Raw genomic sequence first — 16,872 nt, 5'->3', positions numbered from 1 at the left:
TCAAACCACTAGAATAAAAGCTACTACAAATCTATTCCTTTAAACTAACCTAGAATGTGTCCAGCCTAATAAATAAAAAAAATGCTGCTTTTGATCTAAAGTGAATAATTCATTGTAAGATTAAAAAAAAAAAAAAAAAAAAAAAAAAAAAAACACCACAGATTACAGTTGTCAGATTAAAAGAATACAGAGTATAGTGGCTATCCACTTTGGTCTGTGTAGGGTAATATAAATTTAAAGTGGTTTAAAGTGGTTATGGAGCAAAAACTAAAGATAGGGAAAATTTATTGTTCTACTTCTGCTTTTTTTTTTTTCTTTTTTTAAGACTATGTAAAGTATCAATATTTCTGCTGTCAGTAAATCCAATTGTAAAGTAACAAAGTGGAGGTAAATTAAGATTTAACCAAATTCTACTTGGTATGAAGGATGAGGTCAGACGTTTGATATATCTGAACTGCAACTGTTGGCATGTGTTGTCATCCAGTATTGTAATATCTGTGTGCACTGTTTTGGTGCAGAGTTAAACATATCCAAGAGATGCATTTTATTTATAAAATGTTGAAAAAAATGTTAGGAGTCATATCATTACTACTGCCTAGGCCCCGATTCTGCCTCTGGGATGTTGATGATTTGGGAAGATGGAACCCAGTTATATTTTTCTAGGTGTATATGGCAACCTCCTGATTGCTGTCTCACCAGAATAAACTGTAAACCTTTCCAGCTGTTCTTAATCTGGACCCTTAGCCTTTAAAAAAAAAAAAAAAAAAAAAGCAGCTTTCCATTCCTCAGAGCCAAACTTTGCTAACAATATCTATGTTGTTTCCAAATCTAGCTTCAAATATAAAAATGACTAATAAATCCATATCCCATAATAGGTTGGAAGACTATTATTTAAAATCATACTCAGTTTTTACGACCCATTTCCAGTAAAAATCCCAAACTTTTCACTAATGCTACCATTTCAGAGGCACATCCTGAACGATAGGCATGATACCCAGATAGGTACACCAATAAATAAGCAAAGGCTATAAATCTGTCTCAAATTAGTGGTTCGTGTATGTTCAAGGGGGAAGTTAGCCGGGAGATGCTGTTTTCTAATCTGTTCGCTTCCTGGCTCTTAATGTTCCGTAACTTCACAGCTGGTGATTATATTTCTCTGTGGTTTACGTTATTATGTGCTAAATACATTGCTTCGCGCCCTTTGCTGGCACCTGGGTCTTTAACGAGGATGGTGCGGGGGTTTGCAGCCTGCACCTGGGGCCATCTCTCCCATGGCCGTTTCAGGCAGCCCAGGGAGGCGCCCCCAGCCCTGGGCAAAGCCTCCCGGAGGAGCCGTGAGGCAGAGGTAGGTTGAAGGGAGGGAGGAAACTGGCGTTTGGAGGGAGCCACAGCCTCGGAGCTCGCAGCGCTTCGGAGGACAGTCGCCCGCTGCCTTTGGGATTTCAGTCCGGGCTTCCCACGAAAACGACAACAAAAACAGCGATCATCATTTGCGAGCATTCATCTTCCTGACTTTTTTACGGCCTCGTAATTGCCCCCTCCCTGACAGGCAGATTTATGCCTTGGCTGGTGGCGGGGCGCTCTGCCGCCCAGGTGGCACCACGGGCTCCTGCGGGGCGGCAGCGGGGGGGGGCGGGCGCGGGGCGAGCCCCGGCCCCGGCCCCGGCCCCGGCCCCATCCCTGGCACACGGAGCCTCCTTCCCCAGAAGCCTCCTTCCCCACGAGCCGGTCCGGCCGCTCCGCCGGCGGCGACCCCGTCTTCCCCGGCAGCCTCCTGCGCAATTAGAGCCTCCGCCGCCCCCCCCGCGCCCCTCGTTGTTTCGAGCGGGTCTGGGCTCGCTTCTGGGCTTTCGGCTGCCTTCTCTCCCGGGGAGGGGAGAGGGCCTTGCATCACTTAAGATTTCCGTGCGAAACTCAGGGGTTATCCCGGCAGCGTTCATAAGGGAAAGGCGTTCTCGCTCTCTTCCTCTTTCCCTCTCCCCCTCGCAGCAGCCTCCCTCCGGGTGCCTCCTGCGGCTATCCCGGCAGGACTCCGCAACTGCTGCCCCGGCTCCACTGGCCTTGCATCTGCCACTTTTCGGCCTTTCCGGCCTTTGCTCTTCCCCGCCGTTCGTAGCGGGCACGGCCGGGACCCCGCGGGCCGGGCGGGGACCCTTCTGCGGGCAGCGCCGCCCCTGCTCGCCGGGAGCGCCCGAGGGGCATCCGATGGCCTAGAAATTAAGCAGCACTTCGGAGTTGGTACAGCTGCCACCCCCCGCATACCCCCGCCCTCTTCCTTACACCGCTTAGGATCTCCCCGCGTCTCTCCCGTTTCTTTGTGTGTTTTTTTTTTTTTTCTTTTTTTTCCTTTAACTTTGCCGCACCCCTGCAGCCCGAGGTGGTCGCGGAGGAGGCGAGGCGCCCCCCGGCCCTTCATGCGAGGCTCGGGGAGGAGGCTCAGGGGGGTCCCCCGCCAAATGCCGACGCTGCGGCGGGGAGCGCCCCCGGCCCGCCGCCTGCCCCCCGCGGGCCGGCGCTGACCCTCACCGGGGGCTCGCTCCCACCCCAGCCGGGAAAAGCCCCCGGGGCGGGAGGCCGGGTGGGGCGGCCCGTTGAGTCCATGGCCTCCAGCGGCGCCGGGGCATTCTCCGGCGGGCGCTTGTCGGCGGCGGGGCGGCAGCGGGGGCCGCCCGGCACCCCGCGGGGGGGAGGCGGCGGCGGGGCGGCGAGGCCCGGGCCGGGGCCGGGGCCGGCCTCCGGGACCGAGCCTCTGCCGGGGGAGACCAGGAGCCGCCGGCAACTTTGTTCGGCCCTGCGCGCCGGCTGCCTCTGGGCGCTGCTGCTTCTGCTGCTGCTGGCCCTGGCGGCGAGGGGGGAGCGCGGCCGGGAGCTGGCGGTGGAGGGGGGCGCGGGGTCGCGGGGCTGGTTTTTTTTGGGGGGCTGGCTGCCCCTCGGCGCCGTGCCCCTGGGCCTGGCGGGGGCTTTCTTCGGTGCTGGCCGCTACCTGCTGCGCGGCGGCGTGCGGCCGCGGGCGGCGGCGCTGCTGCTAGCCGCCTGCTGCGGGGGGGAAGCGGCGGCGCAGACGGCGCTGGCGGCGGGGGAGGATCGCTTGCGCTCCCTGGCCGCCGCGGGGGTGGTGCTGAGCTGCCTGGCCGCCGTGACATGGCTGGTGCTGAAGCCGAGGCAGGGCGTCCTGATGATCGCCGTGACTAGCGCGGCCAGGACCACGTCCCTCGTCGCCTTGGATAGGGTCCCGGCGTCCTGGCGGCCCTACCTGGCCTACCTGCTGGGGCTGCTCGGCATCCTCCTGGCCGGCTACGCCGACCGGCTCTGGCCCCCCCGGCGGGCCGCCCCGCTGGCGGAGCCTCCCGCCGCCCCCCCGGTCGCGGACGAAGCCCCGGTGCTCAGGCGTCGGCGGCGGTCCAGCTCCATGATCTCCGCCGAGATGTCGGGCGGCAGCAAGAGCCACCGGCGGACCTCGCTGCCCTGCATCCCCCGCGAGCAGGTAGGGCAGGGGTCGAGGGACCGCAGGGGGGAAGAAGCGGGGTCCCGGCGCGCCCTTCCGGCTGCAGCCCCCTCGGGGGGCGAGCAGGGCGCCGGCTTCTCGCAACGGTGCGCAGAGTGCCCGGTGGCCGCCCCGGGACAGGGACAGGGACGGGGGGGAAGCGGGTACGCCCCGGACCCAGACTGGCTTGTCCCCGGTGCCGGCGGTGGGGAGAGAGCTCGGGATTGTTCTTGTTATACAGCCATCGGCGGGGCTCGCTTTTAATATTGCTGTTATTTTGGAACCCTGGCAGAAAGTTGAGGCGGGTGGTACCCGCCTGCCTGGTGGGAACTTGTCCTCACGGCACAGCAGAGAGCTTTCGCAGCATCACCGGCAAGCCCCGCTCCTTAAAACCTGCAGTTTTCTGCAAAGGCAACTTGGCCCGATGAAACTTTGAAGGTGTGCGTGCGGGGGAGCCCAGCAGCTAGTCCTCGGTGGGAGAAGTCCCTTATCAGGGCGATAGCGTGTCCTCTGAGACCGGCCCGCAGCCGTGCGGTGCTCATCGTTGCACTTTGCCTCCCGGGATTGTTCCTGTGCCTGGAATCAATAGCTCCCGCTCGGCTATTGTGGGAACCGAGCCGAGGTCCACGCGTTTTATCACAACTTGCTTTATTTTAAGAGGTCGTGATTGCAACAGATTAGCGAAAACTTAGTTACCAGCCACGCAGCTTTTTAAAAGCGCATCTCAAAAAAAAAAAAAAAAAAAAAAAAAAAAAAGAATCGAGCAAACCTCGTTATCTTTATTGCGTGGCTATAGAGAGTCCTGCCACAGACATGAGATGGGCTTAGCTCTGTGCTCGAAGCACTTTCTCATTTTTTGGAGGTTTAAGGTCACCCCCCAAAAGAGTTGTTCGGTGGGTCGAGCGCAGCTGGGCGCATTGAAAGCCCGTGCTACCCTCGCTTCGTGGTGGAGAGGGAAACCTGGGGGAAAACAAGTGGCAAATGGTATTAAGCTTTCCTTTTCAATTAGTATTGCGAATGACTGGGAGCTGTGGTTGACTGAAGCGCATTGCCCCACACCAAAGGTTTTCTTTCAGGTCACTTGCTGGATAAGCAGCTAAGTATTTTTGAAGTAATGGCATCTAACCATCTGGTGTGGGTGGCTAGTTTGTTTCTGGAAATGGTTTGATTACATCCCTTTGTGGTTGGTTATGACATTTGCTAGAAGAGGGCCTGACAACCTTATATACTTGAGGCTTATTTTACAACAAACGTACTTATTTATTTAACATTTTTGTTTAGATAAACTAAATATTTACCACAGTGTCCAGGCAAATACAGTGTGAAAAAATAGAAGGCTGACTCAGTTCAGACTTTGTTTTACTATGAATTCAGAGAGCGAGGAGGGTGTAAGAATAATTTGTAAATACAATATCTAAGGCAAGAAATTAAAAGCATTTATACTTCATGATGCTAGATGTTTCTGGTGGTTTCTTACAATAATCACTTGTAGCGTTTTAAACATATTTCCAGTTGCTCTCTCACTTTAAGCAAAAGCAGTTTTCCAGTTAATATGTCTAAACGTAATCGTTCAGAGATAGGGCTCACTAGTTTGCGGTCACATCCTTCCCCCTTCTTGTGGAGAGAATTCAGATCATCCATATAGACTGCAATGTTATCCTGGCGATGGATAACAGGGTAGATCTCTTCCCCCCCACCCCAGCTTGTATTTCCCATAGAGACACTAGTCAGATTTGTCCCAAGCAGCTTCAGCTTCGAAGCTGTGGAGATGGACTGGTGTGAGCAGGCAACTGTTAAGTTTACCCACTCCAGGATTTTGGCAAATTTCTCTTTCTTTTGTTCTCACTTGGTATTAATCAATAGCGAGATCTGGTATCACTTGCGTCACTGTGTGATTAGAGATGGATGACTACTTTCAAGTTTGTGGAGACTTTTTGTCTTTTATTTTTAAGTACATTGTGGCTGTACGTATGTGAACTTCCCTCCCTAAAAGCTGTCCTTTTAAATAAATTGTAGCACCACAGAAAAACAGAGACCCTGACACAAAGCTCTGTAAGAATCTTGAAGAAATTCTGGGAGACATGGGACTCTCTTAATCTGCAACAAACAAAGTTTGTGTTTGTAGCAAGAAATCACCTCCCTGTAGACTTAAAGAAACCATAGGTAAATGTTTCTCTTTTGGACAGTTTTTAAATATAACTTGTTAAAAATAGAGATGAGGGCTTTATAAACAGAACCAGGCCTTCCCTCACCCCCCTGTTTTTAAAAAACATACCCTGACTGCTTCTGGTCCGAAAGATAGTTTCTGAGTATGCCTGAGAGCTGCCAATAACTTGCATCAGGAAATGGATCTACTTTATTGCTTTGAAATACATGCTTTCAGTTGCTGCTGAGTAACTTCAGGAGTTCTAGAGGTGTTTCCCGCTGCCTCTCGTGTAGTCTTTCCTATTCCTGAGCACTTAGTTAAGGTTTTATTCTTCCAGAGTGTGGTTCCCTCCCTATCTGACCACTTGTATAAATACAAGAGCCTGCAAAAGTTATTTTTTTATTATTATTTTAATTTTTTATTCTTTTAGTCACACATATCTCAGTTATAATCTAAAATTTTCCCTGCTAGAATACAAATACAAATTTATTTGGCCTTGTGGTATAAATAGCAATACCAGGAATTGCAAAGTAACATCACAAATAGGTGAAATAGCTAAAATTAAAGAAATAGAAAACTGATGTTTCAGCTAAGGAATAGCTGAAAATGTCTTTGTCACTATAAATTATTCTTTCTGTGGAAACATCTCATCTTCATTTCTTATCAGTCCCCAAAAGAATTTAAAAAGCAAAAGTTTCATAAAATAAACTACCACAACCAAACACACACATGCAGATATAACCTTATTTTGCTGCTAAAAACGTTCTTTACCAGTTTTGTTTTAATTCTATATTGGGGGTCTGATTTATCTTTTTTTCTTTCAACTTCAGCAAATTTTAGGATTAAAAGCTTCCAGTTTGGCTTGTATGCATTTCTCATTGAGAAATGTGTGCTTTGTAACAGCCTGATCCTGCTTACAGCTGAGTGCTGTCTTCCTGTGATTTCATCAATGCCAGCTGAGGATGCTCAGCTCCTTAAGGGCTCGCTCACCCAGTTTTGAAGATGACTGCAGAGAGAAATTGTGAATGGGTGGATGAGACAGACAATGAATGAATGAACAATTTTTTTCCCCATGTAAATGCATAAGTACCACCAGGGCAATAGCGTTTGAGTTTCTTCCTCATGTTTTTGCAAACTTTTTATAGCTTTTCCTAAATATCTGGGGAGAAGATTGTGGTGGGAGGGTTGGAAAAGTGTTCTGTGACTTGGTGTTTCCTATTAAAAAAATATATGGCCCATGTATTCTAGAGCTTATGCCTCCAATCTCTGCAGGTATAAACATGCATGTATTCAATGTGTCCAACGGTCTAAAGGGACAATTTTGCTGTGGCCAGGACAGAGTAGCCAGACAACTTAAACTGTGCAGAAGACTATTAATTTTGCTTTTAAGCCTCGCTTATTCTTTGTTTTGTCTAGAAGGAGATGGGGCTTTCAGCTAATTTGGATTCGTTAGAAGTATGTGTTAAACAAACTAGAGCAGCTGTTTCCAGTAGTTCAAATTGTTTATCAAAAATACCTTTGTAGGTATTTTTTGCTGTGGTCAGAAGATTGTCACAGGTAGAGCATACACCAGGGTTTGAAGTACGTTCCAGTTCCCAGACCAGCCTGCAACCCCCTTGGTGACACAGCCCTTTTAACCAGGAGGCACTGGCAGGGTGTTGAGTCTTGCCCTGACCCTTTGCCCTGCACCAGGACGTAGGTCTGATGTTTCCAGCTGCAAAGCCAGCATGTAAACTCCCAGCTTGTCTATGGCTCCTGGGGCAGAGAGGTTTTCTACCCATCTTCCTTTGTTGTTTGTCTATGCTCTTTCCCTACTGATGGGAGATTAGGGATGGGCATCTGAGCATCTGTCACTTATTTTTAACTGGTTTGGTGCTTGTAGCTGTTTTGTGCTGCCACTGCTCTGTGGCATCTGTGCCACATCTTTCCCTTCCTGTTTCTTCTTTCAGCAAGTCATTTTTTTTTCAGGTGAGCAATTTTAGTCCCAGACTCCTCTGTCTTCCTTCAGTGGCAGCTGGAGGAGTCTTGCTTGGTGTGACCGCAGTTGGTGGGACTCTGAGTGGTGGCTTTGCCGGTCTCCCACTGCTGCATGTGAAAGCTGTGAGCTGAGACCGTCATCGCGGCTGGTCTGCGGAGCTGAGAAGAAAATACTGTAACAGTTTACATGGTCAAATATATGACTTCAGTGATAAGATCTGTGAAATCGATGAGAAAAATAAACGTAGTTGTTGGTGGTGTTTTATTTTTTCTTCTTTCCAAGGGAAAATTGAGGCTTTATCTGTTCTTTTAATTGTTTGACGGTGAGAACATTGTAAGTGCCAGGAATACATTGCTTCCCTCCCCTCTTTCCTGGCTCTCTAGCATTCAGTCCTTTAAAAAAAAAAAAAAAAAGTAAAATGTACAATTATAACCTATTTTTAGTATTATGTACGCTGCTCTTTGGTTTGATAATAGAAGAGGTCCAAATGCAACAAAGATTTTTTCAAATTTTGGAGAGGAGATAGTAGATTAAATCTAGACACTAAATTTCATAATATGTTGCTGATTAGACATGGAGCATATTAGAATATACCTTCTTCTAATAAGCATTATTGAGCTGTAATTACTCTGATAAGATTTACTGGCGGTACCATTTAGGTCACCAGAAACTGACTAATAGTAATTAGTTACGTCACCCAGTGACTTGCTGTAACACAACTGTGTGAAATATTCTATGAAGTCTCCAGGAAAATTCATGCAAGGATTCCAGATGTAATGTTTTTGTTTGTTTGTTTTTTTCATGGTTTTATTTACTCAAATCAGTTCTACCTACATATTTTTTTTCTCTTTCAACCCCACAAAAAGTTTAAAACTGCTGATGAAACTCTTGTTATTGGCAAAAATAGATTCTAAACTAATATAAATCAAGAAAGGGATATTATGGCATATTGGCAAAAAATAAAATAAAATATGGTAGTGACTTTCTGCTCTTTCTGAGTGAAGTGTGAAAATGCAAAGCTGTGGAACTGAAAGAAATCCTGTGTATGCTGGGTTGTCATGTTAATTAAATAAACAGCCCAAACAGTGACCCTGTGTATGAAATGTGTTTTGAGAAGCCTCTTGGGGGGTGGAGGGGAAAAACAGTGACACATGATGTTTTGGACCTTAACTGTGACATTTATGTGAATTTGTTCTGATCTGCTGTTACTGTGCTTGTGTTCCAACTGTGTGGGTTTTTTTTGTTTGTTTTTCAAGAAAGGGTGACATAGCTATATCTTGTAACTTGGAGGAATATCACTTGCACTTTTTTCTGTTAAAGGATAATTTATGCATGTGTGTGTATGCATGTACATATATATATGTAAACACATATACAAATCTCACCCTGTAACTAGGAAGGTTGCTAGGTTCTGATGCCTGCAAACAGCAGGGCTTGAAATAGGGGTAAGCCAGCTGCATCTTAAATGGTATTAGGATAAGAAGACTGCTGAAATTGAAGCTGCTTTGAGCTAGTTGATATGATTTACCTAGATAATCTAAGTAAAGATGTACAGCTTGTAGCATACCACTTAACAGATAAGGAAATAAATGTTACAAATCAGATAGCAAAGTGGAAGTTGAGTTTTTCTTTGGATGCTTTCTTTTCTGTTTGGTTTTGAAAAAGCTTCTTGATGAATTACTAACTCATTTCCTCAAAGTTTCTTCTGTGTTAGTTGGAGTGTCATTCAGAAATAAACACCTCTACTTTGGACTAGTTTTTCATTTTTGATTTTTATTTTTTAACTTGGTTTGCTATAAGTCCTGCTATGAGAACAGTAGTAACATCAGGAGTTCTCTGCATCAGAGTAGTGAGAAAAATTGGGGTAAATAAATGAAAATCCTATATCTGCCCGAATTTAAACGTGGGGGAGTATTGGCTTTTGAGCCTTATTGGGGAGATTAAACGGGATGGTAAGAGGAAGAACCGCTCTACGCCTTACAGGCTTTTCCTTTTCTCAGAGTACTGAGCTCGCCGCCCCCTTCCTGGGTGCCGATGTATGCCGCTGCTGGTTCTCGCCGCTCTTTGCCACGCCGCAGGCTCACCCCCCTGCCCTGCCGGGCTGCACCCCTAGAGGGCACACGAGCCCCTGCTCTGCCCAGCGGCTGCCCGAGGAGCTAAAAACACAAAAACCAAAATCTGTCCGTGGTACTTAATCGAGCTTTTTATTTTTTAAAACGTTTTCCCACGTATCCGCGCAAATATAGTTGCTTTTTCTTTTTTTTTTTTTTTTATTATTATTATTTGCTTTTCGTGCCCTTTTGCTCCTGTTCATCAGGTCTGCGGTTGCTCGGGTGGCTGAGGACTGACAGGTGGACAGACTGCCCTGACCCTTGTCGGCTTGGCGAGGTGGGGGCAAGCCAAACCGGCTGCTGTAAGGGAAGGTTGTGCTTCTCTCACTGGTCTAACAACAAAAATGTAGAATTAGGAGGCATTTTTTGGCCTCTGAAAGTCCTTTACAAGTCATGAGAGTGGTTGCAAATCTCAGTACAAAGTAGCTGCCTCAAGAATCATCGAGAATCTGGAAAAATAGACTAATTCACCATTGCTTTATGTCTTGCTTTATGTGCATAATTCTTTATTTGTACATAAGATTATAAATAAAATGGGAAATGACATGCAAAGAACAAACCAGCAGAACCTGCTGATGGGACAGAAGTGCTAGGCTGGTCCTTCCGTACTGCTGCACAAGGGTGGTTTCTGAATGCCACTATGGGTGCTGCTGAACAAAAGCCGAGACATCCTGCAGTAAAAGTATTGGTAACTCGAGTCTAGCTGGTGAAATTATGTTGCTGATTTTGGAAGCTGTGAGAAAGAAGACTGTCAGCAGGCAGTGTTGGTCATTGAATATCCTAGGTGTGTTTGTGTGCCAGTGTTACAGCGACGTGAGCTTAGTGAAGTCCTGGGTGGAAGAGTTTTGCTGGGTTTTCTTTAGCCGAAGTGAATAGTTGGGGGTCCATGGATAGCCCAAACCATCTAACAAGATGGAAAGACGAGTAAGGACAGGTCTGCCAGAAGAGTATGGAATGGCATTTTCTTAAAAGGATTTTTTTGGAAAAAAATCTTTAGTTTTAACTGCTAGAAAGAAGTCTGGATGGGTGTGATAGCAATACACGCAACGTTGTGGAACGTGTTGCAGGGTATGAATGAACCTATTTCTTAAATCACTAGACATTTGTATTTATTATTTACAGGTTTGTTATGTCAAGCAGGTTGAGAATTATTATTATTATTATTATTATTATTATTTTTAATCTGAAACTAGCAATGAAAAAAATTATTAGTTACTCTGTTGTGGAATGCTTTAGTGCATTTAGTGTTTTATCTGAGATGTTCTGTATGAGCCTCTGACCAGGATCTGTTGCCGCATGACTGTGTTCCCATTTTTAATATGATTAAATACTGAAAACAATTAGGGAAAAAATGTGTACGAGCATCGGTATAGTTAAACACATTTTTACTTTTTCATCCTCTTGTCTCATGACAAATGCAAGTCTGGAAAAATATGGAACTTCCACAACAGAAATAGCTCTGACTGTGGTTGAGGTCTCCTTGTCTAATGCCCCAATCTGTTGGTGAAACGTGACTTATTTCCATAGTCTGTTTTAGTTGGTTTTGTTTTATAGATATAATTTATGTTTTGGTTTGATTTTTAAAATTATAGTCTGCATTGCTACATTTTTATGGGACTCTTTTGTGCCTAATTCTCGAGGAGTGATGCTTTTCTGGCATATTCAGGATGCTTGCTAATGGTTGTTAACTCCTGAGACAGATGCTGGTGACAGTTTAAAAAGTAACTGTGCCTCAGAGTGGCTTGTTCTTTTAGAAATATCTCAGCCTGATTAAGAACTGTGAAAAATATTAATATACTGATGTCAGCTGGAAAGCTGTATCATTTGCTGTGTTTTGAGGATCAAGTCACTGATGGATGGTGGATTTCTGTTGTTGATTTTTTTGTTGCCTTTTTTTTTTTTTTCTGCTTTAACTAAACCTGTTTCTTAGAATAACCAGTCAGACTCTGTTTTTCCATGTTTAAATGTTAATATTGTAAGGGAACAATTTACTCATCTTTAAATCTGAACATTGCTTATTTTGAGCAGCATCCTTCTCCCTGATATTTGTTTATATTTGTTCATAAGCTTGCTTGTGAAATGAAATCCAGATGGGGAAAGACTTGAGTGTTTGAATGTCAAAAGTTATGAACAAATTATTGCACTTTAGGGTTCCAGCAGGTTGCTGATACCTTGATACATCTCTGTACGCTGGAGCTGCAGCCATGGCACCAGCAATAGCTATTTTTTCCTCACCCTGAAGAACAGATACTTCTGCTAGCCTCTTACACTTGCTCTTTTTATACGGTTTTAAATAAGCCAAAGTTTGTGTTTAATGTCATGGAGTATAAGCAGAATGTTAGTATGTTTTGTAACCTATGTTACATACAAATATAGATTCCCAGCAAAAATCGATACCCCAAATTTACATTGAAATGGGAATGTCAGGCAGCTGAAGAGGACAGAGTGGTAGGCTGTCTGCATTGTGGTGGTAATAACGTCATTGGGGTGACAGTCTAAAAAGAGACCCTCAGGAGCATTATGTTTGCGTATCTGACAAGCAACAAAAGTACTTGGAAAGGATGATGCAGCAGTTGAGAAGCTACATCTGAGCAATGTTTTCTCCACTTCTAATACAGATAGACTTGTCCAAGCTTTTTGTAGCCTGCAGAGAAACACAAAACCTAGTCTATGTCCATGTATTGTCAATTGAAATGACAGCTATAGAAAAGTGCAGACTTCTCTGCAAAAAGGCCGCACAATCATGTCTTATGTGTTATCCCTCCCATATGGGAATGCACTCAACACGTAGGTGTGTTCCCATACAGAAGTCTGCATGTAGGTTTTGTTTACTTGTTTTTGGTTTTCTTGAGCAGATATCCATTTATTTTCTTACTCCAAAGAAAGCAATTAAAAGTAGTGTTGTTTGTGCTGCTTACATAGGTACCTGAGACCTTGTAGCACATTTTTGTGTGCACGCATTCACACATGCACATATATCATAGCCATAGATATGTGTGTGATAAAGATGTGTGTGCTTTGATATACGTATACTCAAATTAGTATGTATTAGTATGTATTCAAATTGAGTTTTAAGCTGTCTTGTAGGGATGGAACTCAGCAGTCTGTAGTTTGAGTTACGTATGACGCTGATCTTTCAGGATATTTAATAATATTTACTGATGTGTCTGCAGACAGGTTTGTTTCTAAATACACCAGTCTCTGTAACCACTGCATGACTTTTGATTTGTATCTACTTCAGGGGTGATTTTGATAAGTACCTTTATACTTATGTTCTAGAGGTGTATACATTCCAATAAGACAGCTGTAACTTGGTGCTCTGTTCTAGAGGTGCAAAGCCATTTAGGTGATTGCTTTATATTGTGCCTCTGGTACCTAGCCTGACTTGTTGCTAATTTTGGCTGTGACATGGAGCTGAGATCTGGCTAGACGTTGAGTTGCTGATAAGCTCCCTGTGTAGCTGGAGCCAGTGTTGTTCTCATGGGCATAAATGGAGGCTTGTTCAACATGGAGCTCTGCCTGGTTAGAATTGTGATAAGAGCAGTTGGAATAAATAAGAGACTCTTACTGCCCTCAACCCCTCCTCCTCCCCCCCACACACACAAAAAGAAAAAAAAAAAAAAGATGAGCTTTAGCTGGAAAAACTTACTCTGCTATGTGTAGTGGTTGTATTATTGCTACTGTATGCCTATTTTGAAAGCAACTGTGGACTAGTTAGTATTAGTGATTTATTAAGACAGTTCTGAAAATGAGTGACAGAAATACCACCTCTTTAGACTTCATTCCTTGATATTCACTGTTTTTCTGTTGACTTTTAAATTCTGTATGAGATGAAATGTTGCAATGTAAGTTATATGCCATTCCTGGCTTCTTTTTCTTTTTTTTTTCAGCTTAATTCATATGCAACGTTCATTTTTAAATGCAGTTCAAATTGTCTACTGATTATGTAAAAGCTCAAATGAATAAACATTTTCTATTAAAGGATTTTATGCTGCATTTGTGAGGAACTGAACTATGGGGAGGACTCAGCTAGGGACTCAGAAGTTAGAAGGGGGACAAGAGTGGGAGGAGAGCCTTACTCTTGCTGGTAAAAGTTTCCTGCTCAAGTTTGCAGACCATTTTTGCTTCCTCTAACTTGTGGAGAAGCAAGCACATTCAATACTGTCCAGAAGCAGGCAGGTATAGAAATAGGTGTATGCAGTTTGAATGCTTTATTTCAGGCAGTGCTGGCTATGTACATGCTTCACCACAGAGACAACCCTGAGAAGCTGTTCAGCGGCAAACAGAAATACTGTCTGTGCCATACTGATATTGAAAAGTGACTTCTGAGTTGCAGAATACAAAATGCTCTTTCTTACTAAGCTTGCCATGTTTGTGTCAAGCAGTGTAATAGAGGAGCATGTGATAATAGTGCAACAAATAGATGGATTGGGGTGCCAGCACTTCAGCACATAGTCAAGCTTAAATTCCACTTGAGGTTCCAAGCCTGTTGTTTCCTCTTGGCAAGGCACCTTCGGAGTCAGAGCCAGCTAATAGGAAATACTCAGTGCTAGGGCTTAACTGAAATTTAGGACATCTGAATCTAGCTTTCTGGGTACATGTGATGTGGTGAGAGAGATGGCAAAACCAAATGTTTTGTGGAGAATTCTTGAACATTTTTGAGTGAAGCAGTAAAGATAGATTTAAGAGAAAGGAGATGGACTATCCAATCTTTATTTCAACTTTCTCTTCTACTGTGTGTGGTGTATAAAATCTAGTTCTGAAATGTGGGATGTTCTTATTCTGTGTAGTTGGAACAGAAGTGACTATGAGAAATTTGGGGACAGAAGTTACTATGAGGCAAATTCAATATTTTTCATTCCAATGCTGTCGTCATTCCTGGATATGTTATTTTCTTTTCCTTTAGTATTATGAGTAGAAAAGAGAGAAGATTCTTAAGATTAACCTTAAAGCATCCTGAGTTGGGGCTGTGATCTGCCATTCGAGTAGACTTTTTGGAAAGACGGAATTTGAATTCTTTAGAATTTATTATTCTCCTGGGAACTGCAGTAAATCTGCCATCAAAACTGATAAAATTCTTGGCCATGAATTAGTGCAACTCCTTAATGGGAGTCTGCAACTTTAATGTACATATTTATTTCGTGTTTTGATTTGCTCTCCATATATTCTGTTCTCAAATGTAAGTGGAAATGTGATGGTGAGTGAAGGCATAGATTTTTAAACTAGTCAGTATATTGCAAAATGAACTGATGTGCATTAAAAAAAATTTAAAAAATAAATGAGAAAAAAAAATACAGACTGAATCTGTATTGGGAGCTGTGACAAGACAGCTTCCTTTACAATTATTCAATTTACTTCTGAGAACTTGGCCTAGGGGTTCCTGAGTCTTTTATTTGGTTAAGATTTTTGGAACTGAGATAAAAGTAATGATCAGATTATCTTAAGCATTCATACATAAGATACCTACTTAAGCAAGTAAAGGAGATGAGAACTTCAGTCAGAAACCTGATAGCATAGAAAGTTGCTTTCTAACTTTCCCATAGTCTTAAGGGATTACTATCTAAAATGGTGAATCAGTATGTATAGGTGCAATTATGTCGTATGCTCTCTGTTGAATGCTTGAATTTGCAAATGCAGATGTTTTTGAAGAAATGTTGTGTATTTAACTTCTTAGATGTATGAAGGATTTTTTTTTTCAAGTGGTTATTAAATAAAAAGTAAACTTAAGAGGTCTCCTGATATTGATACCCACATGCTTTAACAGCTCACTTAGTGCCACTCTTCTAAGATGTGATAAATGGTCAAATGTTGCATTTTGATCTAGGAATGTTTACATCGATGAGTATTCCCTTATTATTCCCTGTCTTCTAGCCCAGAAAATCTGAAACCTATTTCCCCTCATTAAAGGCAAACCAAACAAGTTGGGGGGTGGGCTTTGGACACTTGATTCTGCTTCCACGTGTAAGAAAGTTGGTTAAACTTGTTTCAGTCTGTGCGTGACACTGAAGAAACACTACTATTCTGCCTGGTGATAACTTTTTCTTAGTTTGTCTCACTTATTTCCTTACAACTTAGCTCAAGAGCATCTTTTTTTTTTTTATTATTATTATTATTGTTGTTGTTGTTGTTATTATTATTATTATTATTATTATTATTATTATTATTATTATTATTATTATTATTATTTGTTTGTTTGCTGTACCAGAGATATCCACCCCTGATTTTGAATGTAAGGAGATACAATCACAGATTTCAAGAGACAATAGTTACCTTGCTCTAAATGCACAGGCTTGAATCCAAGAATTCATTGGTGCCTTGGAGGAAATTTCCATAATTAATGTTAGGCATGTTCTTATTATGTGATATGAGTGTGAAGAGCTTGAAAATACATAGAAGAATAATAGATTGAAAAAAGGCAGTTTCAGAAGAGTGCAAGTAAAATTTCCAATTATTATTTGATGTCTGGCTTAAATACGTACATTGATTGGAGAAATATGCTTATAGGTTTTTCGTTTGTTAACACCAAACCAAGAAATACATTTAGTTGATGACCACTGTTATTTCACCTCTCCCCCTCTTTCTGGAGTTTCTTATTTTTAACACTATACTTTTTAAATATTTTGCTTTCCATACACTGTAGTGACCTTTCACCTTTTGGGGACTGTTTGTTCTGTGCAATGGTTGGAGTGATAGCATGGCTCTTGTGACATCAAAAACATTTTTATTGGCAATTCTCCTGATGATGGACTCTAAAGTCTGACAGTGGTGAAGATGACTAAGTAGAGACAGATTTATGTGGAAATCTTATTAATACCCATAAAAGAGAGAAAGAAGGCATAAGAAATTTGGCTCCAAATAAACAACCAAAAAATGCTCTGTTCTTAGAAGCATTTGGCACTGCTCCATCATGCCTTTTGTGGGAACTGGCTCTTTGTCTGGCCTAATCTTGATTTTTTTTTTTTTCCTTTTTAAAGATTACTAAAGACTTCCACTTCTCTCAAACTTTCTCACAGTAGAATAAAATTAATTTTCGCTTTGGTAATGCACAAATCAGTTAATTATTTCAAAGACAATGTAAAACAGATGTCTTGCCTTGTTTCTCAGCAAAGATTTAACAGTAGCTTTGCTGTGAGATCTTTCACTGCCATCAAAT

The 16,872-nt window shown here is 43.3% G+C and overlaps 1 protein-coding gene across 3 annotated transcripts in view; it reads left to right on the top strand.

Moving 5' to 3' along the window:
• Nucleotides 1–1,636: 1,636 nt before the first annotated feature.
• PDE3A (phosphodiesterase 3A) overlaps nucleotides 1,637–16,872 on the top strand; it is a 263,316-nt gene continuing 248,080 nt past the window's right edge. Inside the window, exon 1 of one of the 3 annotated variants that reach the window (XM_068659294.1) lies at nucleotides 1,637–3,484. In XM_068659294.1, coding sequence (XP_068515395.1) covers nucleotides 2,600–3,484 — 885 coding nt within the window. In that variant the 5' untranslated portion in view covers nucleotides 1,637–2,599. The remainder of the gene's footprint in view (nucleotides 3,485–16,872) is intronic. The other 2 variants (XM_068659285.1, XM_068659276.1) reach the window with 2 other exon arrangements.

This window comes from Anas acuta, chromosome 1, assembly GCF_963932015.1.
Source record: "Anas acuta chromosome 1, bAnaAcu1.1, whole genome shotgun sequence".
Classification (NCBI taxonomy): domain Eukaryota; kingdom Metazoa; phylum Chordata; class Aves; order Anseriformes; family Anatidae; genus Anas; species Anas acuta.
This window is presented reverse-complemented; position numbering and strand designations above follow the sequence as displayed.